Source organism: Myotis daubentonii, chromosome 6 (genome assembly GCF_963259705.1).
Source record: "Myotis daubentonii chromosome 6, mMyoDau2.1, whole genome shotgun sequence".
Taxonomy (NCBI): Eukaryota; Metazoa; Chordata; class Mammalia; order Chiroptera; family Vespertilionidae; genus Myotis; species Myotis daubentonii.
This window is the reverse complement of record NC_081845.1, coordinates 62,652,150-62,680,034: the sequence shown is the minus strand read 5'-3', so window position 1 is coordinate 62,680,034 and position 27,885 is coordinate 62,652,150. Positions and strand designations below refer to the sequence as shown.

General features: G+C 35.9%; 1 protein-coding gene across 1 annotated transcript in view; it reads left to right on the top strand.

Annotated features, from left to right (window-relative positions):
* The window catches only part of MYO6 (myosin VI), a 141,240-nt gene that overhangs the window by 77,822 nt on the left and 35,533 nt on the right, over window positions 1–27,885 (top strand). The window contains 11 exon segments of the mRNA XM_059701144.1: window positions 2,182–2,279; window positions 2,612–2,776; window positions 7,203–7,283; window positions 9,864–10,044; window positions 15,382–15,526; window positions 17,588–17,745; window positions 18,914–19,005; window positions 20,134–20,206; window positions 22,505–22,632; window positions 25,052–25,147; window positions 25,456–25,629. Of these exon segments, the coding sequence (XP_059557127.1) occupies window positions 2,182–2,279; window positions 2,612–2,776; window positions 7,203–7,283; window positions 9,864–10,044; window positions 15,382–15,526; window positions 17,588–17,745; window positions 18,914–19,005; window positions 20,134–20,206; window positions 22,505–22,632; window positions 25,052–25,147; window positions 25,456–25,629 (1,391 nt within the window).

Below are 27,885 nucleotides of genomic sequence, written 5' to 3'. Positions count from 1 at the left end.
AGGAAGCTCTGTAGCCTCCTGTTTTTACTTTGTGGTTTTTTGTTTTTTTTTTTGTAAAATAGGAGAGAGCAAGAAGGTTATTTAGAATTGAAGTGCTTTGGGGAAAATCATTTTAACAGAAGAGTACAATTAGAAAGCAAGGCTCTGTAAATTGATTCATGTTTCTTGATCTAAATGATTTTTTTACTTTTACTTACAATTCTCACTGTGGTATTGTGACACAACAAGTATGAGGATCTCATAAGTAATGCTATATTCACTGTAAAGTACCTACTTTAGTGACGGAATTACCCTTTAAAAATAAATAAATAAACAAACAAACAAATAAATAAATAAAACAAATTATGGGTTAATTCAATAAACTGCTAATTAGTATTCTGATTTGTTTACTTGAGGTGCACTCTTGCTTGAGAATTGAGTACAAGGCTGTGCTGTATTGTACAACATGTAGTGTTCTCGAGTTGAGAAAAGTTGGAAAGTATTATCCCAAATATTTCTGCAACCCTTTACTAGAGGATAGTGCATATTAACTGGCAGGACACAGAAATCTTTTGATGCCATTTTAATTGAAGTTTGGAATAAGTATATCATTAATAGCATTAATACAATTTTTTGATGGAGAGGCCCTTATCCTATTTTTGGATATTTTATTAATATATTAAATCTTTCAGTAAAAACTGGTGATGGAGTCCGTAAAGGAGTTGGGGAGACCTGTAATTAAGTCCCTTTTTTTGCCAGTAGCCAGTCATGTGACCTTCCACAAGTCAGTTGACTGTGTTGTGCAATAGTTTTTTGCCCACCTGAAAGGTGAGGTATATATGCTAACATTGCCTTTAGTTTTACATGCTTTCTTACTTATTTTTCCAAGTGAAAAAACGGGGGAGTGATCTTTAAAAGGGTTTAGAGCAGGGGTGGGCAAACTTTTTGACTCGAGGGCCACAATGGGTTCTTAAACTGGACCGGAGGGCCGGAACAAAAGCATGGATGGAGTGTTTTGTGTGAACTAATATAAATTCAAAGTAAACATCATTACATAAAAGGGTACGGCCTTTTTTTTCAATACTTTTATTCATTTCAAACGGGCCGGATCCAGCCCGCGGGCCATAGTTTGCCCACGGCTGGTTTAGAGACTAGTTAAGCTTTCTACTGTGGCTAGAATAAGAGAAATGGATTTTAAAGTTTCATAAAAAATACTCTAGCGATAGACATTGTGAAGCAATTTATGAGGTGGTTGAGGGAGAATATGTGACTAAGATTGACACTAGTCTGGTACGTTTACAGTTGAGACTCTTGTGAGTACAAGAATAGATTCTGGTAACCTTATAGATGTGATATGTCTATAAAATAAAAACAAATCTTATATTTGTTTATTGAGATTTACAAACTATTGTTCTGAGAACCTTGTGTAGGTAATTCTATAAACTAGTTCATTAGTTTTATTGGATATGCATGTAAAAATGTTAAATCTGGAGGTTTTATTAATATATTAGAGGCCTGATGAATTAAAATTCGTGCAAGAGTAGGCCTTCCTTCCACTGGCTGCCGGCACTGGCTTTCTGCCGGCACCGGCTTCCCTCCGGCATCCGGGACCGGGCTGCTGGCACCAGCTTCCCTCCAGCACCCGGGAACTGGGCTGCTTCCATCTTCTGGCCTCCAGCAGGTACCCGGGACCCGGGCTGGTTTCCCTCCAGCCCCAGCTTCATCAGGAAGGACGTTTGGAAGATGTCTGGTCTTATTAGCATATTATCCTTTTATTATTATAGATAAAATACTTTAGACAAGTAAGTCAACTAATAATTTGTTGCCTGTATTTTGTCACAAGAGGTTTGCTATTTTTCGATATTATTATCACTACTCTAGTAGGACTGATGTACTTGTGAAAATCTTAACATTTTTAGGGAATAATTTAAAAACTTGAGTTAGAAATTTTGTAACTTAGTGAATTTTAAAAAATTCAGTCTTTCTCATAGCATATTTATTTTTAAATGTATTTTGAGTAATTTTCCCATCTCTTACACGTTAATAAGGCCTGAACAGAGAATAGTCAGTAAATATTTGTGGGAATTGGCATTACATGTGAATTTTCATGTAATATTTTTGAGAACATTTTTAGCTATATCATTTTATAAATTTCCTTTATGCTAATTTTTTGATGAAATATTTTCATTTCTATTTTAATAGCTAACCCACTCTTGGAAGCCTTTGGAAATGCAAAGACTGTTCGCAATAATAATAGCAGTCGATTTGGAAAATTTGTAGAAATACATTTCAATGAAAAGGTGAGAGTGAGTTTGGGGGTGATATGTTTGGGGAATGTTTTTGAAAAATACAAGGGTCTTAATAGAATTGGTACTGTACTTGAACTTCTGGTAAATTTGTTTTAGTGTCTCTCTGTTACTTTAAATAGATGGGATAATACATATGTTCAAACTATGACCTCTATTAAACACTTGAAGCTTACATTTAGTTATCTGTTTTACCCCCTTTATTTGATAAACATTACAACCTTTTTGATAGACAAATGTTTATTAGAAAAAATAAATACTTTAACATTTATCGGTTATACTTTAAGACTTGACATGCAAAAATGTGTTTCCTCTTTGTTTTTTAGAGTTCAGTTGTTGGAGGATTTGTTTCCCATTATCTTCTAGAGAAATCTAGGATCTGTGTTCAAGGCAAAGAGGAGAGGAATTATCATATCTTTTATAGGTTGTGTGCGGGTGCTTCTGAAGATATTAGGGAAAAACTTCATTTGAGCTCCCCAGATAATTTTCGGGTAAGTTGGATGAAAAAATTTCATGCAAGACTTGCAAATTGAACTGTCTTTGACTATAAAACTTATTTTAGTGGATTTTGATAGTTTTGTGTAACTTACATTAAATTTTGATAGCTTTATGTAACATGACATAATTTCTGTACTAAGTAGATTTCTATTTAGACTTCCTGCTGCCTTTATGATGTAACACCATATGAGGAATTATATAATGGTTAGGTAAAAGGGTAGATGTTAATAACCTTATCAGTGTAAGCTCAATAAGAAATTTGTACTAGTTCTATAATGTTGGCTTTAAAGTTACCTTTTACTTTTTGTAAAACAAAAGTAAGCTTGACCACTGAATTAATATTAATAAGGGCCTATGATTTTATCTTCCTTAATTCAGTTCAACAACAAATATTTTTGTTTGCCCAGTGGGTGCCAGACATTGTGCCAGGGTTATAAAGATAAAATGAGCCCTAACCGGTTTGGCTCAGTGGATAGAGCGTCGGCCTGCGGACTGAAGGGTCCCAGGTTCGATTCCGGTCGGGGGCGTGTGCCTTGGTTGCAGGCACATCCCCAGTGGGAGGTGGGCAGGAGGCAGCTGATCGATGTTTCTCTCTTGTTGATGTTTCTAACTCTCCCTTCCTCTCTGTAAAAAAAAATCAATAAAATGTATTAAAAAAAAAAAAGATAAAATGTTACAGTTCCTGCTTCTGAGCAACCTAGGGTCTGGACACACACACACACACACACACACACACACACACACACACACACACACTGATGTGTTGAAATGATAAATAGATATGCATAGGATGCTGGGGATTTTGGAAAAGCTTAATGGAACAACTGAATCCTGCAGGATTTTCAAGTGTTGACTAGAGAAGGAAAGGTGCAAAGGTTATTCCTGGTAGATGCAAAAAGATGAACAGAGAAAGGCAAGAAACAGTAAAGCAGGAAATGGTAGGAGGTGATGCTTGAGAGTTTGAACTTCTGTAGTTAATAAGGAGCTATTTAAGGGCTTTAAGCAGAAAATTGGGTGTCAGATCTATACTTTCCTCTGGCTTTAATATGGAGATGGCTTTAAGGGAGTAGAGCATGAGATGGATTGAAATAACAGCCAACGATAAATTGTTTGGGAATCTATGGCTACAGGTTGAAGTAAGAATTGCTCGGTGTCTGAATTTGTTTTATGGATGGCAGGGTTACAGAGCGGTGGGTGGACTTACAAAATATTAAGAGGTAATATTGATAGGACTTGGAGACTGTTTATGGTAGGGAGTAGAAAGAGTTGGGGATAATTTCCCAAAATTTGATTAGGAAAACTGAGTGGATATAAATACCATATTGGGGCCAGATGAAAGATTGAGCACATAGGATGAGTTCAATTTGGAACCTATGGATCATCTGAGCAGGGATGTTCAGAAGATCAGTGGCAGTGCTGGAGTGACAGGTTTGGGAGATGGTATTCTGGTGGAAGTCAGAACCATGATAGTGAATAGATGAGATTGTCCAGAGAGATTGTATGATGTAGAAAATGCGGAGGATGAGCAGATGAAGAGGTGCCCAAGAAAGGAAGCTCAAGTAGAGTTGTGAGGGAAGTACAGGAAAAATCACAAGTGCCAGGAATCGCAAGCCAATTGAGTGTCAAGAAGTGGTGACTAGGGATGGCTAGCATAATTTACAAATTCTCAGCTAGGAAATATGTCCCTCTACCTAGAGAGTATCATGCTAAGTGAAATAAGTCAGTCAGATAAATATCACATGATCTCACTCAATATGTGGGATCTAAGTAACAAAATAAACTGTTGTACGGAGTGGATCCAGAGACATGGAAGCATGGAACAGAGTGCGGAATCTCAGAGGAAAGGTGGGGGAGGGAGGGTGGATGGGAGGTAACCAATCAAAGATCTTGTATGCATATATGCATAACTCATGGATACAGATAATAGGGTGGTGAAGGCCTGGGGTAGGGGGCAGGGGTGAGCTGGAGGGGGTCAAAGGGGGAACGGGGGACATGTGTAATACTTTCTACAATAAAGAGTTCTCTAAAAAAAACAAGAAGAAAATAGTGTCCTTGTGAGAGAGATATGGGAGTCTTGGTATGGGGGTTAGAAATGTAGTGTGTATAAAATTTTCCAGGTAATTTTGATAGTCCTCTTTGGACAGGAATCCTCCATTTGAAAATCGTGTGTGTGTGTGTGTGTCTGTATATATATATATATTTATTCTCTCTGTGTGTACCTGTGTGTGCATGTGTATTTATCATAGCTTCTCTTTATTTAATTAGTTTCTTTTAATGTGTACTTGGAAATTTTAAAACTTCATTGTTTCAAAGTGCTTTATAACTGCATCTATTAAAATGTTCAGCCTTCTCTAGAACTCACCAAATTAATTGGAATTTGCAATTAGTTGACCACATTATCTTCATGAAAGTAGAAGAGGCATATCTAGACAATGATTTTTAGAAAAGTAATGTAAATTACTGTGAATCATATGAAATGTAATAATCATGATGTGGCTCTGTCCTCAATGAGTTAATGATAAGTGATGTGACTACTCTTGTCTTAATCTAGCGTTTCTGCTTGGAGGCTTAGAGCATAGCTTTTGCATGCCTCAGAATGTACTGATTTTCCTGGCACAATCGTAGGCATCCTAAAAGGACAGCTACTGAAATCCTTGCCCAGGTCAGAGAGTTTCCTGCCTCTGTAGTGTGACTTGGGAGTCATAATTTCCTCTTTTATAAGCGAGTCCTTTGGTGTTAGGAGACTAGAGGAACAGCGTTGCCTTTCACCTAAATACATCTCCCGTCTTGATAGTCCTCCCATACATAAATACACACACCTCTCTATTCGTCCCCCAAAATGACTATACCTTACAGTGGTTTGGAAGTGTGTTGATAATTTCATCAGGTTTTTCGGTAGTTTACAGCAATTATAGATATGGTGGTAAAGATAAAAAAGAATCCTACAGTAGGGTGAACACTTCCATAAAATACACACGTATTTTGTAAAATAAAGGTTTAAATTCTTACATTATTCAAAATTTGCAAATTTTTTTTATATTTTTTGTATATATTTTTTGTATATATTTTTTGTATATATTTTATAGTCATGCAAAGATCCTTAAGCATAAATAAAACTTTGATAGAATGAGGATAGATTGCAAGAATAGTTACAACTTTCTATTTACAGAAAAGTTGGAAGACACAAGTATATTTCCTAGGTTGTAATATTAATTAAGTTCATCTGTCCAATAGCCAAGTAATTGATAAAAATAATTAGGGTGGGGGGATAAACTCTTGCTACCAAAGAAAACATTTGTTTGGGCTCTGTATGTTTAAGCTACTGTTATCTTACTAAATATTAGAGCTCTTTTTTGAAATAGTTAATTGAAAATACTTACCAGTGTTATTCCCCTTCCCTTCTCTTTTATTTCCCCCCAAAGTTTCTACAGTAGAAAGAAAAACTTAATACCAACATTTTCTGGTTTTTACCAATTTTAATATTTCATTATAATGGAGGAAGGAAGATAGATGGATGCATTGATCATCTAAAATATTAATTTATTTCAAAATTATTCAAAATTTACTATAATTTTTCCCCTTGGTATCTGTATAATGTGGTATCTTAAATCTTGGAATACATGCCATGATGCATGGAATCATAGTGACCTGATTTAAGAGGCACTGAGATGTTTTTTAAAAATTTGCCATCTTGTTCCTTGTGCACTTCCTTCCTGCCTCCTCCCCTCACTCCCTTAAAAGTGGGTAAGAGATTCTCTTTTTAGACCAATATAGTATTATATTCTTCCAACTCCTTCCCTTGTTCTATATTTTGAAAGCCTTTAAAAGGCTTCTGGGCAACAAAGAAAATCCTTGAGATAAAAGCTGAAACTGTTATTTGAATATGAAGGTTCTTATGGCAAGTATTGTAATTTATGTGTAGTCAGTGTTAACTGTCAGTAAATATGAAAGGCATGTTTTAAAGAACTGGTTCTAAAAATAAAAAATTAAGAAATTTAAAGATAATATTTGTTAATTATTTAAGAATTGAAATATTACTTGAAATATTAACCACACTGTGTGGGTCTTTGAGACTCACACATTTAGTAAGACGGTGATTTTCATTACTATCTGTAGTAGGTATGAAGATATTTGACACTGTGAATATTTTAAATTGCTGCCCTTTAAATATAGAAAAGCTTTATGGTATTGATTTTCATGTTGACCATAAAATATAATGTACTGTGAGGAATTGGGATTTTCAATATCCCTGGTTTGATTAGTAGGAGTAAAATGCTTATATAGAAGTACTGATTTTCCTTGACAGGTTATTTTTAGAAGTTCTTTATGGTTAGTGCTACTTGGTAAGTTGTATTGTCCCCTGAACTGTTTTCCTGAGAGTCATATTTGTTAATTACATTTTACATTTCTTTGTTCTAGTATTTAAACCGAGGCTGCACTAGATACTTTGCTAACAAGGAAACTGACAAGCAAATTTTGCAGAACCGAAAAAGTCCTGAGGTATAGTAGACTATTTTTTTTAAATTCAAATCTTTAATACCCCCAAAAATTGTGCTAAAAGATACATTTTTTATTTTGGAGCCCAAATAAGTTTTCTTACTTTTAGGCTGGTACTTTCGAAAACGAAATACTCATCCAAGCCTCCCTAGAGTGTCTGTAGCACTTGATGCCTATGCTGGTATCTCCAGAGCTTCAGGTTCTGGCTCCTACACTGCTCTCCTCTTGTTTTTTTTTGCGGCAAGAGGGTGTTGAATTGCCTAAGAATTATCCTTTGCTAATATTTTTGAAGCGTGCTGTCATATTACCCACTTGAGATTAAGTATAAAATATGTCTTTTATATAACTGCCTACTTCAAGGCAGAAATAAGCGTTGTGGTGGACATTATTGTGAATTATTGCTTATCTATTATTGTATTTCTCTTTAAAACATATTTCTGTAATATATTATAAAAAACTTTGCATGTAGGCCTTGCTTAATTATTACATTTCTAAAAGTAATTATTTATAATTATACCATTAACTATTACTTAAAGAACATTAAATCCTTAATCTAAAAATTTACTGTAACACATAAATTTTAATATGCATTGTGTAAAGTAATAAGTGGTATTAAGCTGTATCTACTCAAGGAGTTTAAATTGTAAAATACAAAGTCAGGATTAATTATAGGGACTAGTCATATTGTCTTTATTAATTTTATTAAAATATTTATATTGAGTACTTAATTGAACACGTTTTTATTGTACTCAGTTTTTAATGCTTCTGCATTTGAGAGTCAGATGCTTTTGACTCCTTTCAAAATGAGTGAGATGAATTATGTCTTTATTATATTCATGGAGAAGAACAGAAAGCAATGAAAATTCCCATTATTTTGAGTTCTAACAGTCAATTTTTAAGTTGACATTTTAGCTATTATTTTAGACCCAGATGTCTGAACTATAAATTATTAACTTTAGTTTGTTCATGCATGGTTGGAACTTTAAGAAGTAACATTAATGTTTATTATGATATCTTATTTTGTCATGATAACCTATATTTTCATAAGGCATCATCAAAATATAGAAATTATATTCTTTCCACTAAGATATTGGAGATATTTCCTTTGGCTTGGAATAATATGAGTAGAGAGGAAAGAAAATTGGATTTTACTGTTTAAAGAGTAACATGGTACTCTCCTATGAAGAAAATGTACTCTTTCTGATTCTAGTGTCAGCAGACTTTGTTAGGAATCTTATTTATATTATTAAGTTTATATATAGAGCTATATAAGTGAACAATGAATTAATATGTTTAAATTACTTTTTATGTCTTCTTTATCAGGAGGATGAGGTGATCATTTTGACTAATTAGAATCCTTTGCCTAGTTCCATTTGAGTGCCTTTAAGCTGTGTGTAATTTTTAGGAGAATGCAGTATTTTTAGTCTTCCATAATTGCAATGTATTCATTAACATTTGATTAAAAACAGTTTTTAAATGATGTAACCATTCAATTGCAAGACTAAAAATTCTGCGTGATGTGTGTTTTCTGTTAACTTTGGCTGCACGCGATTGTTTCCTTTACTGCTTTTAAAAATAAGATAAAATTTCTTTATCTAGACATTTTCCAGAAATTTCGCACAAATATAATTAAACATTTTAAAGAATTTTGTGGGAGGCAATCAACTAGCTGAGAAGCAGTGGGCAACCGGAGGAGAAGAAAAATCTCCAAGAGGTGTCTTTAATGGCCAATTAAGTCTCATGCTGTTACCTAATGTTTAATTTGACTTATTCATTCTCAAGTTCTGGAAAATTTCTAGACCAACCTTTCTATGTCCAGTAACTTTTATTTTTCTCCTTTAGTTTTTGCAGGCCTGATTTTTCCTTCCTTTTTCTGAGTTTGTTATAAGTTCTAACAATGAATACTTTAGATGCATGTTTTTATTTTCAGAGAGAAATAAAATTCTCTTCATTTTTTTCTGATACGTTTTCAGTTATTGCATAAATTCTTAGAGTAAGCATAATGCTTACTAATACATTTTACCTCATTTATATTTACATAGAAAGGTTTAAAAAGTAATTCTCAGGCCATGAAAACTTATTAGCCTGTTCACTATTTACTACTGTTGAATATTAGTGCAGTTGATGGCAGTTAACCTAAAGGGGTATAATGCTAAGTGTCAGATTAAAACTTTTTTTACAATTTTTTTGCCTCAGTTCATTTTGACCTATGGTTCATGTTGATTCATTTCAACCACTAATATTCCATTCTTTTTTACTCAATTTTTATTTTTATCTAATACCCTAGCATTGAATGCTTTAGAGTTAATATTGTATAAGTTGGAAAACATCTTATTCCATTTTTGACTGAAATTTTTATTGAGATAATTGTAGATTCTTATGCAGTTGAAAGAATTATACAGAGAGATTCTGTGTACACTTCACCTAGCCATTCAGTTTTTGAATGTTAGAATATTAAAGTTTTTCCATCAGCACATTTTATTTTTGCATGTTATATAGTGCAGCAGTAGACTTCGTGTAGTGTTTTTTTAGTATACTTAAATAATGTAAGATGCAGCTAATTGATGTCCTCTTATTTTATAGTATCTTAAGGCAGGTTCCTTGAAAGATCCTTTGTTAGATGACCACGGAGATTTTATTAGAATGTGCACAGCCATGAAAAAGATTGGTTTGGATGATGAAGAAAAGCTTGATCTGTTCCGGGTAGTAGCTGGTGTCCTGCACCTTGGAAATATTGATTTTGAGGAAGCTGGAAGCACTTCAGGTATCTTTGTGGTTTTTTGTTTCCTTTTGTTTTTAAGGAGTAAAACTAAAGGTTCTGTCATTTCTTTGTCATATGTAAGTTGAACCCGTGTGCAGGTTTGTTAATACCCTGAAATTTCTAGAACTTACTGTTGTATGGTGAGTCATGGAAATGAAGGATGCTGCATTGTCAGTCATTATTAGTTTTGATGAGGAATATATTTACTTACGAAGGACAAGTAACTGCCATGGTCATATTTAGTGACATTTTTCAACTGATATTATACTTTCCCAATAAATGAACAGAATAATTCTCTACCATCTGTTAAGGTATTTTGACATTTTTTAAGGCTCATTGATTTAAATTTGGATCAGTTAATTAGGGCAATTGAATACATAAAAGCCCAATTACTTTATTACTGGAAAATTAAAATAGGTTGAATTTTGTGCAAATTGAAAAGAGCATTTAAGTGCATGCATGATAGTAACTTTCCAACTCTCTTGGTATATAGCCTTACATAAAGAGTAAGAATTTTTATACACTCTTAAATTTGTTCTGTGAACATAGGGGTTGGGAAACTTTGGCCCATGTCCGCATCTGACCAGTGGCTTGTTTTAGTATATACAGTGTTGTTAGAACACAGCCGCACCCATTTCACTGACGCCTCGTTTGTTCCAGCTTTTGTGCTCCAGTGGCAGAGTTGAGTAGTTGTGACTGAGAGACTGTTGACGGCAAAGCCTAAAATCTGACAGTAGGAAAAAAAGGCAGTTGACTCCTACATAAACACATTATTTAAAAATCTTATACTGAGTTAAAAATATTGAAAGCACCATTTCATAGAGGAGTCAATACCATGGGCTTTGGTGTCAGTCAGATCCCAGAAGCTCTCTGAGCCTTGTTTTTGTTCATTTGTAAAATAATGAAGTAACTCATGAGAACTGCTCTTAAAGTACCTAGCAGTAGTGTGCATATAGGGAAGGGGCACAAGAGTGAGGAAAAAGAACATTTAAAAATGTGCCTTCTGTGTGCAAGACTCTATATAATAGACAGTATTTCATCATCATCATAACCAAAACTTGATAAAGATAATGAGGTAGGAGATATTATCTCCATTTTACACACATGCAACCTGTGTAAAATGGTTGTTAATGAAATTGTTGATATGAGAGCCAAGTTCTACCCATGTTTAAAAAACTCAGTTAATTTTCCCTCTATGCCCCTAGTCACTGACCTTCCCAAATGTGGTGATCTGTGAATGAGCAGATTCAAATAGACATTCTTAATGACTTACAGATTTAATGTCCTGTGATGCGGTGAAGTCAGTAATATCAGGCGTAGCATAGTGTTTAATAGCATGTGCTCTTGAAGCATCGACTGCTCACCCTGTGTTAGCTACCTGTGTGACCTTGGGCCAGGAACTTCTCCATGTCTCAGTTCCTTACCTGTATACTGGACAACAACAGTCCCTACCTCTTGTTAAAGAGAGGAATAAATGAGTTAAATATTTGTAAAATGATGTGAATACTTCTGTCTGGCACATAGTAATCACAGTATAAATATTTTTAATGAGTAAGGAAAATAAAAATACAGATTCCTTCCAGTTTAAAATGAGAAGAAAAAAAGCAAAACCAGGTATGTTCTTAGTGTGCATTAAATTTTTTTATTAGTTTTTTTGAGGGATTTTTAACATTTATTTTGAAAATGTAATTAACATTAAAACACATTTCATTTCCTCTATGTCATTGTTATACCAAGGGAGCATCTGGGGGCTCTAATTAACACAAAAACTGTTTAGAATATTTAATGAACACTTTGGAATTGTTTTAGGAGTGATAAGTAGCATTTTCTTACCTCATGTTATCATCCTGAGGTAGAACATGCAAATGTATGTAGAGGATCATAAATGGGGCATGATCTAGTTAGTGGAAAATCACTTAAATGATCAAAAGGCACATAACACATATTTACATTTTCTTTAATTTTTCTTCTCAAACTTTTTTCAGTTGAAGGGAAAATGAACAGAAAGCCAAGAAGATTGGAATGAGGCAATAAATTAATTGCATTAATAAAAGGGGTTATTTTTATTTTAATAGTTAAGATTTGATTATATTACTCTTCATCCGTCCTATGAACCTTCCTATACACCTAAATGGTTTCTGTCTAATTAGAATTGATTTTTTTCCACTAGAGAGCTCAATTTTGGCATTTTCACAATCTGAGAAAGCTGTGAATATTTTTGCAATTATTTTATTAGAAAATTTATTCTCTAGTAGTTTTTTAGAAGACACTGTTACTGAAAAGTTTTCCATGATGGAAATGCAAAAAAACCCCCACCCATTGGGAGTTTCTATGCTTTTTAAATTCCACATAGCAAAATTATATGTTATTATAACAAATTTTTTAAATGTTCAAAGAAGTTCTTCTTTGGAAGGGGAGTAACATGAAACCTTACATTATTTTACAGTATTTTACCTTTTGAAAACTTTTAAACTAAATATTTTCTTACATTAGCTTTACAAAATTCCTGGAAATATGTGAGAATCTTTGAAAAATAGTAAAAGAGAAGTTTTTAAGGAAATTAATGAATGATTGATAGTCACTTTTTTTCACTTACATAATTTTAGATAATGCATATGTATGTAAAAACTAAAAATGAGTGGTAAGGTTATTTTAATAAAGTTAGAGGTTTAATACATTTAAGTATTCTCTCCCCTCTTTTTTTAACAGCTTTATTGAAATATAATTCATACCATACAATTTACCCATGCAAAGTGTACAATTCAGTGGTTTTTAGTATACTCAGTGTTGTGCAACCATAACCACAATCAGTTTTAGAGCATTGAAAGCACAAAAAAGAAACTCCATACCGTTTAGCAATGGCCCCCGCCGCCCCACCACATTCCCTTACAAATCCCTCAGCCTTAGGCAACCATTATTCTAATTTCTGTCTCTCTAAATTTGCCTATTACCACATTTCGTATTTATTTACTGAGGTCTTTTGTGACTTTATTTTTGTGCCTGTATTTCTTTTTATTGCTGAGTAATATTCTATCGTATGGATATGCCACATTTTGTTTATCCATTCATCATTTGATGAACATTTGGGTCGTTTCCAACTTTGGCTATTATGAATAATGCTGCTGTAAACATCCATGTATAAATTTTTGCATGGGCGTGTTTTTATTTCTCTTGAGTATATGCTTAGGACTGGAATTAACCCCCCACCCCCACCCCCCCGCACACTCATGCTCCCATCCCCCTGTTGTCCATGTCCATTGGTTTGGCTTATATACATGTATACAAGTCCTTTGGTTGATCTCTTCCCCTTATCCCCGCCCTCCCCTACTTTCCTTCTGGAGATTGATAGCCTGATTGCTGTTTCTCAGTCTTTGGATCTGTCCCTTTTCATCAGTCTATGTTGTTCTCTATAATCCACAAATGAATGAGATCATGTGGTATTTATCTTTCTCTGACTGGCTTATTTCACTTAGCATAATGCTCTCTAGTTCCATCCATGCTGTTGCAAGGGGCAAGAGTTCCTTTTTTACCGCAGCATAGTATTCCATTGTGTAGATGTACCACAGTTTTCTAATCCACTCATCTGCTGATGGGCACTTAGGCTGTTTCCAAATCTTAGCTATGGTGAATTGTGCTGCTATGAACATAGGGGTGCATATATCCTTTCTGATTGGCGTTTCTGGTTTCTTGGGATATATTCCTAGTAGTGGGATCATTGGGTCAAATGGGAGTTCCATTTTTAGTTTTTTGAGGAAGCTCCATACTGTTCTCCACAGTGGCTGCACCAGTCTGCATTTGAGGAACTGTCAGACTGTCTTTCAAAGTAGTGTACCATTTTACATTCTCATCAACAGTGTATGGAAGGTTCCTGTTTCTTCACATCCTCACCAACACCGTCTTTGTCAGAGTGTAGCCTTCATAGTGAGTGTGAAGTGTTTATCTCATTGTGGCTTTTGTTTGCATTTTCCGGATGGCTCAAGATGTTGAGCAGCTTTTCATGTCTTTATTGGCCAATTTTTTACCTTTTTTGGAGAAATGTCTATTCATGTATTTTGTCCATTTATTAATTGGGTTGTCCTTTTATTATCAGGTTGTACCTGTTTTATTAAATATATTCTAGATATAAATTTCTTATCAGATCTGTAATTTGCAAATGTTTTCTCTCATTCTGTGTGTTAGCTTTTCAATTCTTGGATAGTGTTTTTTGAAATACAAACATTATTTTTTAGATGAAGTTAAGTTTATCTTTTTTTTCTTTTGTTGCTTGTGCTTTTGTTGTCATATCTAAAACACCATTACTTACTACAATGTCATGAAAATTTTTATTTGTGTATTCTCCAAGAGTTTAATAGTTTTAGGTTACATTTATGTTTTTGACTCATTTTGAGTTATTTTTGTGTATGGTGTGAAGTAGGTGTCCATCTTCATTCTGTTGCATATGTATATCCAGTTTTTCTTGGGCCATTTGTTGAAAAAACTATTATTTCCCCAATGAATTGTCTTGACCACCCTTTATTCATATAAGATCTCATGGTCTGTTGTTCCTGAGACCTGTCTATTTAATAGTTTACTGACATGTTATGATAAAATTCTCATTATGATTCTCATATTCATTTTTAAAGAAGTCTTGAAATAAAAAATTTAGCAACACATTAAACCTTAAAAATTGGTAAAATATTTATTAATAAATAGTAATAATAAAGATAATAGTTAACCTTTATATAGTGGTTTCTGTGTACTAGGCACTATTCTAACTCCATATGCAACTTTGTTAATCTTTTTATATAAAACTTTATTAGGTAAGTACAATTATTATCCTTATTATATGGAGGAGGAAACCGAGCACAGAGAATAAGAAACTTGTTCAGGGTCACACAGCTGATAAGTTTTAGGGCCATATCAACCTGAGTCTAAAGCACTATAGTATACTGTCTTCCTATATAATACTTTTTAAAACAGCCTCCACAAATGGAAGTCTGTAGATATAGTGTACAGGTTATAGCAGTTGTCTCTTCACTCTCTTCCTCTGTCCCCAAGCAATATGAGCTCATAGATGCACACACATATACACACTGACTTACTAAAGTGCTGTACAACACTTGCCACTAAAATTAATCCTTGGAGTTTTCTAGAGTCATATGAATTTTAATGTTAAGGTACTATATTTCTCCAGAGATTTAATATATTAACAGGGATTGTAATTCATCATTAGTATTTTAGTAAATGAGCCTTGTCTATTCCATAGTTTTATATAAGTGAAGTATACTTCTAAGAAATGAATCTTGAATATCTGGTTTACGTAATGTTTATTAATTTCAAATTAAAATATATTTTTATTAGGAGGTTGTAATCTGAAGAATAAATCGACTCAGTCTTTGGAATATTGTGCTGAATTACTGGGTTTGGATCAAGATGATCTTCGCGTAAGTTTAACTACAAGAGTCATGCTAACAACAGCAGGGGGCACCAAAGGAACAGTTATAAAGTAAGTTCCTTAACTCATTGCTCTGTAAAAATCCTGCCGTGGGGTTTGTCAAGGAAAAACCTTTTCTGAGAACACTGGGGTTTAAAGTTCATCTTTATTTATGATTCATTGTTTTCATTATAATGTTCTAAAACATATACTTAATAGATCAGAATTCTGTGTATCTCACCACAGTAATCCATCATAATAATTAACCCTGACTTTCATAGCTCTTAAAGGTGTTCCTTACAGATATATGGCATGGCACAACATGGGAATTTATAAGGTAGGAAAGAGGTTTACTTTTTTTGAACAACTATAAAAATACAGGGTGGGGCTATAGCAGATTTATAGTTGTGAGCACACGAAACAGAGCTTATTCTTGTGTTATTAGTTATTAGTTGTATTATTTTTCATACAAACAACTATTAAGCTACTCTGGCCCCACCCTATATGAGCTGATTATGTTAATAAATATGTTTTAGACGACAGGTCATTAAATTTTTTTTCCCAAAACTATATATTTTGGGATATAATTTACTCTTTGGAAGTGTGAAATGTAATGATTTTTAGTATATTTATAAGGTTGTGCAGTCATCACCATTATTTAGTTTCATAAGGCAGCTGATCATTTTATTTTAAAAGTGATTTTCCTTGGAAATGGCATATACTAAAATTTCTGTTAAGGAGAACTTGCTTTAGTAAAACACTTGGCAAATGGAATTTCCCCTTACATTTAGGATTCTTCATTTAGAGGACATTACAAATGATAGGAAAATAAGAGACTAGTCACGACTTTTAAAATCAGTAACCACTAACTTCTAGTTTATATTTTAGCCTATGTACACTTTTGGCTCCAAGTCCTATATTTTAAGTATCTTTGTTTTCAGTACTATAAAATAAAATGAATTATTCAGTAACTATTCTGAAGCACTGTAAGATCTTTATTTGTGGGGTAATAATCAGATCCTCTATCCCTTCCTATATAAGGCAGGCAGTTCTAGCGACATACATCAGAAAAATTTTCAACAAATTAAAATCAAAAGGGCTAAAAAAATCTTTTACTAGTAGCCACTCAGAAAATTACACTTTTGGAGACAGTAGCAAGGTGTGCTTATTTATTTAGCCTTTTTCATTGCTAACCTAATTCCAAATTATTCTTGCTCTAAAGAAAACCTCAGCAAGGAGGATGTATAGTAGTGTCTTAGAGTTGCGTGGTTCCTTAGAGATATTTCTGAGGCCCTAGGGAAGGCTGATAAAAGGACTTGTAGGTGGTTCTCAGGTGTCATTTCCTCCATTCCCCCTATTTTGGAGCAGTTCTTATGAGTTTTATGTATGGAATGGTCACATAATATATTCACTTTACAAAAGGGTTTCATTGTAGGAAACATATGTTGTAAAACCACTGTTTAGGAGGGATTCAGTTGTCACTCATACCTGAATGACTCTTAAGGTTACTTCCTAATTTGACATTTTTTTTCTGGTGCTCCATGGTCTCCACACTTACTTTTATGACAGCATTGAGCATGGCATTTGGAAATTCTCTTTTATGGCCGGCTCTCTTCATCAGGCTATCGTTTTCTTGAGGACAAGGCTATGTGTCTGTATCTGCAACATCTAACTAATGCTGTTATACCAAGCAGTTACTTATATTAAATCATAGAGTTGGACATTTCGGATTTTAAGGTGTAAACATTTTTTTCCTAAGCAATGTTAAACAGGTTGCTGAACTTTTAACCTTATCCCAAATTAAACACAATTTCTTTTGCATTTAAGGAAAGTCAAAGGAAGATGATTCCTCTGAATAATTTTTTATATATTCTGCATGTACAGTGAAGTATAAATTAAGGTTGAAAAGAATTTTGAGCCCGAAGTTCCTTTACTCAATAATAGATTTTAAAAAAATCTGATTGTAGATAATTCCTTTAGTTCTTCTCTGTACTTAGCCCCGTTTGTCTGTGTATATCCACAAGTGACCTTTTGTAACTATTTATTAATTTGTTCTTCACAATTAGTAGGTTTAGATATACTTTGATCTTGGGGACTATGAAGAATTCTCACTGATACAGTCTTCTTTCATAGGGTCCCACTGAAAGTGGAACAAGCAAACAACGCCCGCGATGCCTTGGCAAAGACTGTCTATAGCCATCTTTTTGACCATGTGGTAAACAGAGTAAATCAATGTTTCCCTTTTGAAACATCATCCTATTTTATTGGAGTCCTAGATATTGCTGGTTTTGGTAAGTATAGTTTCATTTATGAGTTTGTAGTTAGCTGTTTGATTTTTTTCATTAATTTTTCACACCTATTTAAAATTTAAAAAGTGACATTTTCCCGTGGCATCTCCCACCCTTCCTCTGTGTCACCTGCTTCTGCCCTTTCTGCTATCATCCTACCCTCTCTTAGTACCTTTTGCTTGACGAATTTTCAGTTGTATGTCCTCACCTACATTTCATTTCATAATATTTAAGTAGGAAGTTGATGCTTAAAAAAATAAAAAGGGAAGACTCATGGGTTTTGATAAAATTAAAACATATTGATTGAAACTACTATACAGTAAGTCCTCATTTAACATCATCAACAGGGTTTTGGAAACTGACTTGAAGCTACAAGATGTATAACAAAACCAGTTTTACTATAGGCTGATTGATATAAATAAGAGTTAATTAAGTTCCTAAGCATATTTCTGGTAACAAAAACATTACCAAACTTCTAAATAGAGATCCCAGACACTTCTAATGTTAAACATTGAAATAAATGTGAGCTATGCATACATTTAAGAATGTTTACATTTTGAGAAGGGCAGGATTTGTTATAATGTGATCCTTATTTTAAAATGTATAATAAATCATTACCTTTTACTTACCACTGACTTAAGATTTCACAGTCTTCAAACATTTGTTTCCTGGTCTGTTACCAGTTTTAGTATAGCACAGACAATACACAGTATCATAGCATTTTAGAGCTGCAGGGATCTTAGAGATAATGTAATACAATCCCTTAATTTTAGAAGTGAGTTAGTATCCATAACATTTTTATAACTGTAGTTTTACAGATTACACAGAAAAAAATCTGAAACACTTGCATTTTAAGTCATTTTCTTTAATTTAGATTACTTTAACACCTGTGCTTAAATTATGTTAAAAGTTATGTTTTATATCTTTTGCTATGACATCTCATCTGACAAACATCTTTTTCTGAAGCAGGGTATCTTTAATACTTAATTTTAAGGACTAATAAAATTTAAGTCTTGAAACAAGAGCATTTGCAGAGGATAGAAATGTTTTATGTATTTTTTTAACCTAATCCTAAATTAAGCATTGATAAAATAAAATTTTATCTGAAGATAAATTTGTTAATATGAGGTTGATGTGATGATGACTCTTGATTCTGGTTTTATGTTTTCAGAGTACTTTGAACATAACAGTTATGAACAATTTTGCATCAACTATTGCAATGAAAAACTTCAACAATTTTTCAACGAAAGGATTCTGAAGGAGGTAACTACCATTACAGTCTAAATTTACCAACTGCATTAAGCTGGCTTGAGTTTCAAGGAACAGAGACATGCTGAAGTTACCCTGCATGATGGGGTGTAATGAGAGAGGGCAGGGAATCAGGGTTGCCCAGCATGGGTCCCAGTGGCTTAGCGTTGGCTCAGGCACATCAGAAATGTTATTGGTAAGTTGAAGCTTAGGGACCCAATAAAAACCCTAATAGGCACCTCTTCATAAGTGAACGTCTACTGCTTCTTACTAGTGACTTTTACTAGACTTAAAATTCTGCTGTTTCTGTTTCTGTTGTCTTTACTGTCTGTATGCTTCTCACTCAGCATATCCTAATTCTTCTTTTTCTACTTCTTCATTTACTGTTATGTATGGGTGCTTACGTACTACAGTGGCATGCTGAGTGAGTGGTTGTGACAGAGACAATATGGCTCTCAGCTGAATATATTTACTATCTGGCCCTTTACAGAAAAAAATGTGCTGGCCCCTGGTTTATTCTACTGACAGATTTGACTTTAAAATGACTAAAAATGTTTCAAAGCTCTGGTCTTTCCTTGACTTTAAATGCTCAGACACAGAACTCTGTGCATAGCTGCTCTCCATATTTCAAGAAAAGTGAGCTTATTTGCAGGAGGGAACATTTGCACATATGTAAATCATATGTTTTGCTGGCAATTTAAGTTTTTTGTTGTTAATCCTCCACCTGAGGATATTTTTCCATTGATACTTTTATTTTTATTATTTTAGAGAGAATGGAAGGGAGGAGGGGAAGAAACATTGATGGGAGAGAGAGAGACACATCAATTACTTGCCTCCCACATGTGCTCATGCGTACCCTTGACTGGGAATCAAACCCGTGACCCTTTGGTGCAAGAGGGGAGAGAGAATGATGCTCTACCCACTTGGCAATACCAGGCAGTGTTAATTTTTTATTTCACTTTGCTTTAGGGGCAAGGATTTTGCTTCCCTGATGTTTTATATACTCCCCAGCCCCCAAAGTAGTTGTGTAAACCTTTGTACTCTGACTATTTAAATAAATACGATCAGAAATGGCACAAAACAATGAATCCAATTTATGTCAATGGTATTTCCATATCCATGATTATGATTATTTCATTTTAGGAACAAGAACTCTATCAAAAAGAAGGTTTGGGTGTTAATGAAGTGCATTACGTGGATAATCAGGACTGTATAGGTATATATTTTTTTCACTCTACTTTTGGGAAATCTGGGAAGGTATAGTGAAGGGTTTTACTGGTGATATTTCTGTGCTCTGTGATCGATACTACTAGTTATGAGGACTTAATTGAAACTGGTAGTTGAGAGAGGTTTTATTTTAGTATTGTTAGGAAGTTATTTTTCCTACCAAGGCATTGAATTCAGATATGTTGAAAGTTTTCCTAAAATTTCTTTTATTTACTGTGATGATATTTTACATTCTGTTTTTTCAATTATAGCTGACATTCAATATTATATTAGTTTCAGGTGGAATATTTTCTTTCTCCAACAACTAACGTGAATAATTGCTTAAGCAGTAAAGGGATTTGTTACCTCACACAGGATGTTGATAGCTTAGACAGGCTCCAGGTGGGGTTTGACAGGGTTTGGCTCTGCTGTTCTGCAGATACTGTTTCTATTTTCTGCGCGTTGGCAGCACCCTGTGGCTGGTTGCAAGTGGGCTTCACGAGTTCCGTGTGTCCCAGATAATACTGTGCAGGTCTCTGTTTTTTGTGTCTGTGTTCACTTCTTTGTCACTACCCAGCTAGTGCTCAGCCTTCCTTTTCTCTCCCCCCATCTCCAAAATGAGCTGTTGGTAAGCCTTGTTTGTAACCTGATATTTATATTTATATTTATATTTATATTTATATTTATATTTATATTTATATTTATATTTATATTTATATTTATATTTATAGTTATAGTTATAGTTATAGTTATAGTTATAGTTATATTTATATATTTAGAACGTATTACTTTGTGTAGATTAACCTACAAACCTACTTAGATCACCCTGGATGCTATAAAATTTGCGTCACCATATCCTTTGATTTGCTAAGTTTAGCAGAAGGGCTGAGACTCAATTAGGTAAACTTCCTTCCACACCTGTGCCATCCCTGACATTGACGATTGCCAGACCTGCTGTGCAGAGATAAGCCGGGAATGATTTGCAGAGCCAGGGTGCTGATCCGGCTCCAGCTGCCGGGGCTGGCTGAAGCCACCCAGGAGGACTCTGTACTGACTTCTTCATGAAATGTTCTCATTATACCCTCATGTTGTACTACTAACATCTCCTCCCAGGGACAGAGCTTTTCCTGCCATTTTTAAAACATGGGATGCATGTATAGATCTCCTTTCTAACTGGGCACGCAGAGGAGTGTCCCCACCTGTACATGCGATGATGAAGCTCACCTTGGTGTTTTGCCTGAATAAGGCCAGATCCGATCCTTTGTTCAGGATGTGCCACGCTGGGAAGTGACACCCCTCTCCCCCACCCCCCCAGGTGTGCTCTTGCCTGCTGGCTTGCAATAAAATACACTCTTTCTCCTAAAATCTAATTGGAGTTGTCTTTTGGCTGACAACTACTGAGTTAATTGGGCCCGGTTCCATCCAGTAACAGTTTTGAAAACCCATTTTGACAATTGATTCAGAAACTTGTGTGCCATATTCGGACAAGATAGTATTATTATAATCATTCTTTATAGTAGTATTACTTTTCAAAGCACTTCCACATCCTACCCAGCCCACTCCACTTTCCCTTCGTGGACCATATCCTTCCCCCGAATTCTGTGCCTTGGCTCTGTGGTTTGATGTCTTGGCTGGAACTCCTCCCTTCAGTCACTTTCACATCCTCTACATCAGTCAGAATTCTCTCTCATTTATAGCTTAGTTCAGCATGACCCCTTTCACCACCACTAATTGCCCCCGAAGCATAATTTTCTGACCAGTTAGAATCTTGATTTCTCTTCATATGTCCGATAACTTTTAGAGTCTGCCCCATTCACAGTTCTTATATACTGTATTTAAGCAGCTTACATTTTACAGTTATTTTGGATAAGCAGGAAGTTCAAACAACATGAATGAAAAGAGCATAAGAATGTGCTGTTAGTGAAGTTTTGCTGGAAACCCTCTGAGTAAATATATATTAGTAGTTTTAAAAAGCTAAGCACACAAAAGCTTCTGTAGTTTTTACATCCTTTTGAATGTAGATGTTATCTGGAAGAGGAGGAATTTCTGGCTCTTTAGCCTCTTGTCCTCACAAATGGAGTGGTGAATACATTAGTCACTTGCTTTAAGGAGTTGTTTTTCTAAAACCTATATTAAACATATGCTATTACTTTCTAATAAATTGAAAGATTTGAAATAAAATATACCTGCTCTGTATAGTTTTTGAGATTATACTTATTGAATCTTCTTTGTAGTTTGTGATTAGTAAATTGCTCACATCTTTAAAATATTATTTTTTACCTTATCATATATTACTTTTTTGAAATAGATTTAGTTGAAGCAAAATTAGTGGGAATATTGGATATTTTGGATGAAGAAAATCGCCTTCCCCAGCCCAGCGATCAACACTTTACATCCGCAGTCCACCAGAAGCACAAGGATCATTTCCGACTCACGGTGAGTTTCCCATTCCAGGATTTAGACTCTGATGGGGATAGAAGCCTTTAGAAAGAGAAACTAGATATTAGACAATTAGAATCATAAATTATGTAGGGCTTAACCTTAGGTTATTTTTAGGGCCAGATATAATCTTTTATATGAAGCATTTTGGAAGCTTTTAGATATGATACCAATATGAGATATTATAATTAGACTAGAGGCCTGGTGCATGAATTTGTGCATGGGTGGGTCCCTAGGCCTGGCCGGCAATCAGGGCCGGCCAGGAGGAGGGATGGGGAATGGGAGGTTGGCCGCTGGCCCCAAGGAGGAAGCCAGCCCTTGGCCCCCTGGGAAAGGGGCTGCATCCACCACCTACTCCTGGCTCCCTGTCCCAGCCCAGGGCCCTGAAAGCCCTGGTGGAGTTGGGAGAGGAGGCGATGGTCGCCCGGGCTGGGTGTAGAAGGAATGGATGCTGGATGCCGGCATCCCACCACTGCACGGTTCCCTGCCTCCCCACTCCTCCTTCCCTCACTGCCACCGCTGCAGGCGGGCGGCAGGCTGATTGGGGCCTGCTGGCTGGGGGAGGGATAGGGTGTGGGAGGTTGGCCACCTGCCCCGAGGAGGGAGCTGGCCCTTGGCCTCTCTGGGAAAGGGGTCATGTCTGCCACTGCCCACCCCCGGTTCCCCGTTCCAGACCGGGGCCTAAAGGCCCTGGGGTGGGGTTGGGAGAGGAGGCAATGGTCACCAGCTCGGGCATGGAAGAAACAGCTGCTGGCTGGCCGTGGGAGGTTGGCTATGGGAGTACACTGACCACCAGGGGGCAGCTCCTGCGTTGAGTGTCTACCCCCTGGTGGTCAGTGCGTGTCATAGCGACTGGTCGACTGGTCATTCCAGTCGTTCGGTCATAATGGTCGCTTAGGCTTATCCTATCTAATAAAAGAGAAAAATGGTAATTGGCGTACGACGATACCCTTTTCATTGGCTAATCAGGGCTATATGCAAATTAACTGCCAACTAAGATTGGCAGTTAACTGCCAACAAGATGGCGGTTAATTTGCATATGTAGGCACAATGCAGGGAGACGAAAGGGAAAGCAGGAAGAAGCCCCCTGCCACTGACAGTGATCGGAAACCCAGGGGGGAGCTAAGAGCTGGGGGGCAGGGCAAAGGCCGCCTTTGCCCTGCCCCCCAGCCATGATCAGAGAATCAGGTGCCTTTTCCACCCTGGCCAGTGATAGCAGGAAGTAGGGGTGGAGCCAGCGATGGGAGGTGGGCACGGTGGAAGCTGGCAGTCCCGGGAGCTAGGGGTCCCTTGCCTGGCCTAAAGCAGAGCCCACGATCGTGGGGCCGCTGCAGCTGCGGGTCCCCGCTGCCCGGGCCGGACGCCTAGGCCAGAGGTGTTAGGCCTGGTCAAGGGGCCGATCCGGTGATTGGTGATCGGAGGGTGATGAGGGTCAACTCCTCTGGCTGAGGCATCAGGCCTGGGTGGGGGGCGGAGCCGGGGATTGAGGGGATATGATGGTCCCCTTGCCCAGGCCTGAAGCCTGGGTCAGAGGCGTCAGGCTTGGGCGGGGGGTGGAGCAAGCAATCAGAGGGAGATGGGGGTCCCCTGCCCAGGCATGATTCATGGGCCAGAGGCCTCAGGCCTGGGTGGGGGCCAGAGCCAGTGATCAGGGGGAGATGGGGGTCCCCTGTCCAAGCCTGACACCTCTGGCGGAGGTGTCAGGCCTGGGCAAGAGGCCGATCCTGCGATTGGAGGGTGATGGGGGTCAATGCCTGAGGGCTCCCAGTATGTGAGAGGGGACAGGCTGGGCTGAGGGACACTCCCCCCGCCCCCCCCCCCCCACACCCAGTGCACGAATTTCGTGCACCGGGCCCCTAGTATATATATAGTACAACCCTAAAATGATTTCGTTTCCTTCAAATAGATTCAGGCTGATTGTGTAAACATGCTAGGATGTTTGGTTTAAAACTGTGAGAGAGTCCCTGTGCTGATTTCAGGTGTTTCTTTAGCACATTGCTTCTCAAGCTGGCTGTACTTAGGAATCACCTGATGTAAATGGAATGGGCTTTGGGAGGATGAAAAGTTCTCTGGGGGATGCTAAGTCAGCAGCCAAGGTCAAGAACCACTGCTTTCCACAGGCAGGCACCTTATAAAATGCCCACTATGTTTTGCATATGCTTCTAAATAGTGTGGTCTATTTTTTTTTTTTTTTGGGTCGTACTCCTTCTTTCTTTCCTTAGAGATTATAAACAAATATTTGCTAGATTTCACTGGTACTTTAAGGTTTATAGATGTTACAAGAAGCAGTATGATTGTGTTTAATGTGAAACTTGCTTTTATAACTTTAAGTATTTCACATCCCACAGGTTCTCTAAAGAGAATTATGTAATATAGTTTTGGTAATTTAATAACTAATGTATGTATTGTTTTTTAGATTCCCAGAAAATCTAAGCTGGCAATTCATAGGAACATCAGAGATGATGAAGGGTTCATCATCAGGCATTTCGCAGGGGCAGTGTGCTATGAAACAGTAAGTATGACTTTTACCAGGAGACAACGACTTGATGTTGCAGCTGCGCTATACAGTGTGGTAACCTGTGGCCACATCTGGCTATTTGAATTTAAATTAAATTTAAAAATAAAATATACAATTTATTTCCTCTGTATATTGGCTCCACTTTATATGCTCAGTGTGTGCATTGGCCAGCGGTGACTGTATTTACAACGCAGATACAGAGCCTTTCTATCCTCCTCAAACCTTCTCTTGGGCAGTGCTGTGTTAAGGGATATCATCGCAAGATGGACTGAGTCGTTCATTCCTGTTTGCTTTGTTTTCAGACCCAGTTTGTGGAAAAAAATAACGATGCTTTGCATATGTCTCTGGAATCCTTAATATGTGAATCCAGAGATAAGTTTATACGGGAATTATTTGAAACATCCACAAATAACAACAAAGACACTAAACAAAAAGCAGGAAAACTTGGCTTCATCAGTGTGGGAAACAAGTTTAAGGTATGTGTGTTAAATATATTACTTGAAAAAATTTTTTTTACTGCATTTAAAATAAAATATATAGCTTTATACTCTACACTGGATAATGTAGGCACTGTCAAAAACCCCATGAGGAAGTTCAGAGCAGATCCTGCATTGTTGATAGGTTCTGTATGCAAAAAAACAAAACAAAACCAAAGCACACCCAAATAAGTGTAGTGATTGAACATACAGACGTTCTTGTAATTTTATGAGTGTCTTCTTTCTCAGTGCTTAACATACCAGATTGCTTCTCCTAATGTTCTTGCTTCTACTTACTGTCTGGTTGACCTTCAACCTTCTCTTTCCCATGTGTTTCTGTTTCCTTCCTCATTCAGCAGTTGTGTTTTAGCTGGCATAGTCAGTCCAGCTCGGGATGGCTAGAGAACACTAGTTGAGTTGAGAGGAAAAGCAGGCGCAGCCAGGGCCTTCAGGTAAATGATCACCTTCATGGACTCTTATTTGTAGAGTGGCTGCCATGTGAAAAAGGGGCTGTCTCAAGTTAATGATTATATTTATAATACATTTTAGTGTGTTTTCTCTCTCAGTGCATTGTGGCTGTGCATATTATGCTAAAATTTGACTAAAGCTTTAAAAAATCTGTAAAAGATGAGTGCTCTGAGTGGCAAACCCTTCAAACTGCTTAACATTGAAGACCATTTCATGTGTTTTATTAATTTTGGATCAGGAATTTATTATTTGGGGTCTGACAAGGAATTATCAAATGGATGTGTATTAGAAATGGAACACTATACTAATTGGTTCTAAGTGTTGAATATTTAGAATATAGAATAAGAATTTAAAAGTGTAATGACTAAAAGATTATAACACATAGAACAAAGAAATAGAATTAATTTCGCTCATAAATTTCCATAACACTGTTAGGTTTGCAAGAAAACTCTACATATGCTTTTCATTATGTGTACTTTAAATATTAAAAATGATGTAATTAGAAATAATATTTAAGTATCAGAATACTATGGTACTAACAGTGTAAGGCCTCCTGAAATCCCTTGTGGATTGAAATGGGCTCTAAATAACTAACTCGATAAAGTCGTATTTATAAAGCCATATATATATATGTGTATATATATATATATTTAAAGCCAAATCATAAATGTAGGAGAAAGCTTTTAATACATTTTCAGGTAGCTGAATAAAGTTTTTAATTTTGTTATAATCTCTATTGATTATGAGTTTCTAATTTTCTTGAGCAATATTTTTTTCTCTTATTTGGATATTCTGAAATTGCTGAAAAGACATGTAACAACATTAATTTAGTGAAATGGATATCATCCATTAAGTATTTTCCTACTATGATGGAATATACTAGTGTTGCTGGTGAGACCATACCTGAAATTTTATATAATACAAGTAAAACAAAAACATTCTTAAAATTCTTTAAAGTATTCTTTTATGTTGAGACTTGAAATGCCTTAAAATTGCTTTTTACAATAAAATGTATTTTACACATTAAACTGCTGAAAGCCATAACTGAGTAACATCATTAATAATAAAATGTAAAATGTTTTTATGAGATACTTTTAAAATGAATATTAATAGTAATTTTAAATTTTAAATTTAATAGAATAGCTCATTAAATTTAAGGTATGTGAGGCAATAAAAAAAACAAAACAGGCTAGCATTTACTATAATATTTTAGTTATCCAACATCACTGAGAAGCAGAAGTTTTCCATTGGAAAGCGACATTTTTAGGTTATTGAAACATAACTTTTACTGTTATTGTTTTAGTAAAAGTAATCCTTTTGGATGGAAAAATCATCTTCTGTCATGATGTACATGATGCCTATGGTCCCTCACTACTGTTATTTGATATTTGACATTTCCCCCCTTTTCTCAATGCTATTAGTTACTTTTTGCTGTTCCTACTTTTCTGATTGGCTCTATCTCTATTTTTTTGGAGAATATTGTGTTTAGTCTATGGATTAAGAAAAATGGACTTGTGATAGTTGTTTTCTTTCCAAATTAGTGGCTCTTATACTTGCCTTTCAGTTGTGTGATGGTCCAGATTGATTATATCTTAATCCTATGCTGTCTGAAGTATACTGTAATGTTCCTGGTAAGAGAATGAACTTTGGTGCTAGGCCCCACGTTGGAATCTTGGCTTTGCCATGACTAGCTAATGTTTCACCTGTAAAGTGAGGCTAATGCAATATTCTTAATTAGAATTGTGCGGTTTAAACATGATAATGCCCATGAAAAGCTTTGAGAAATGT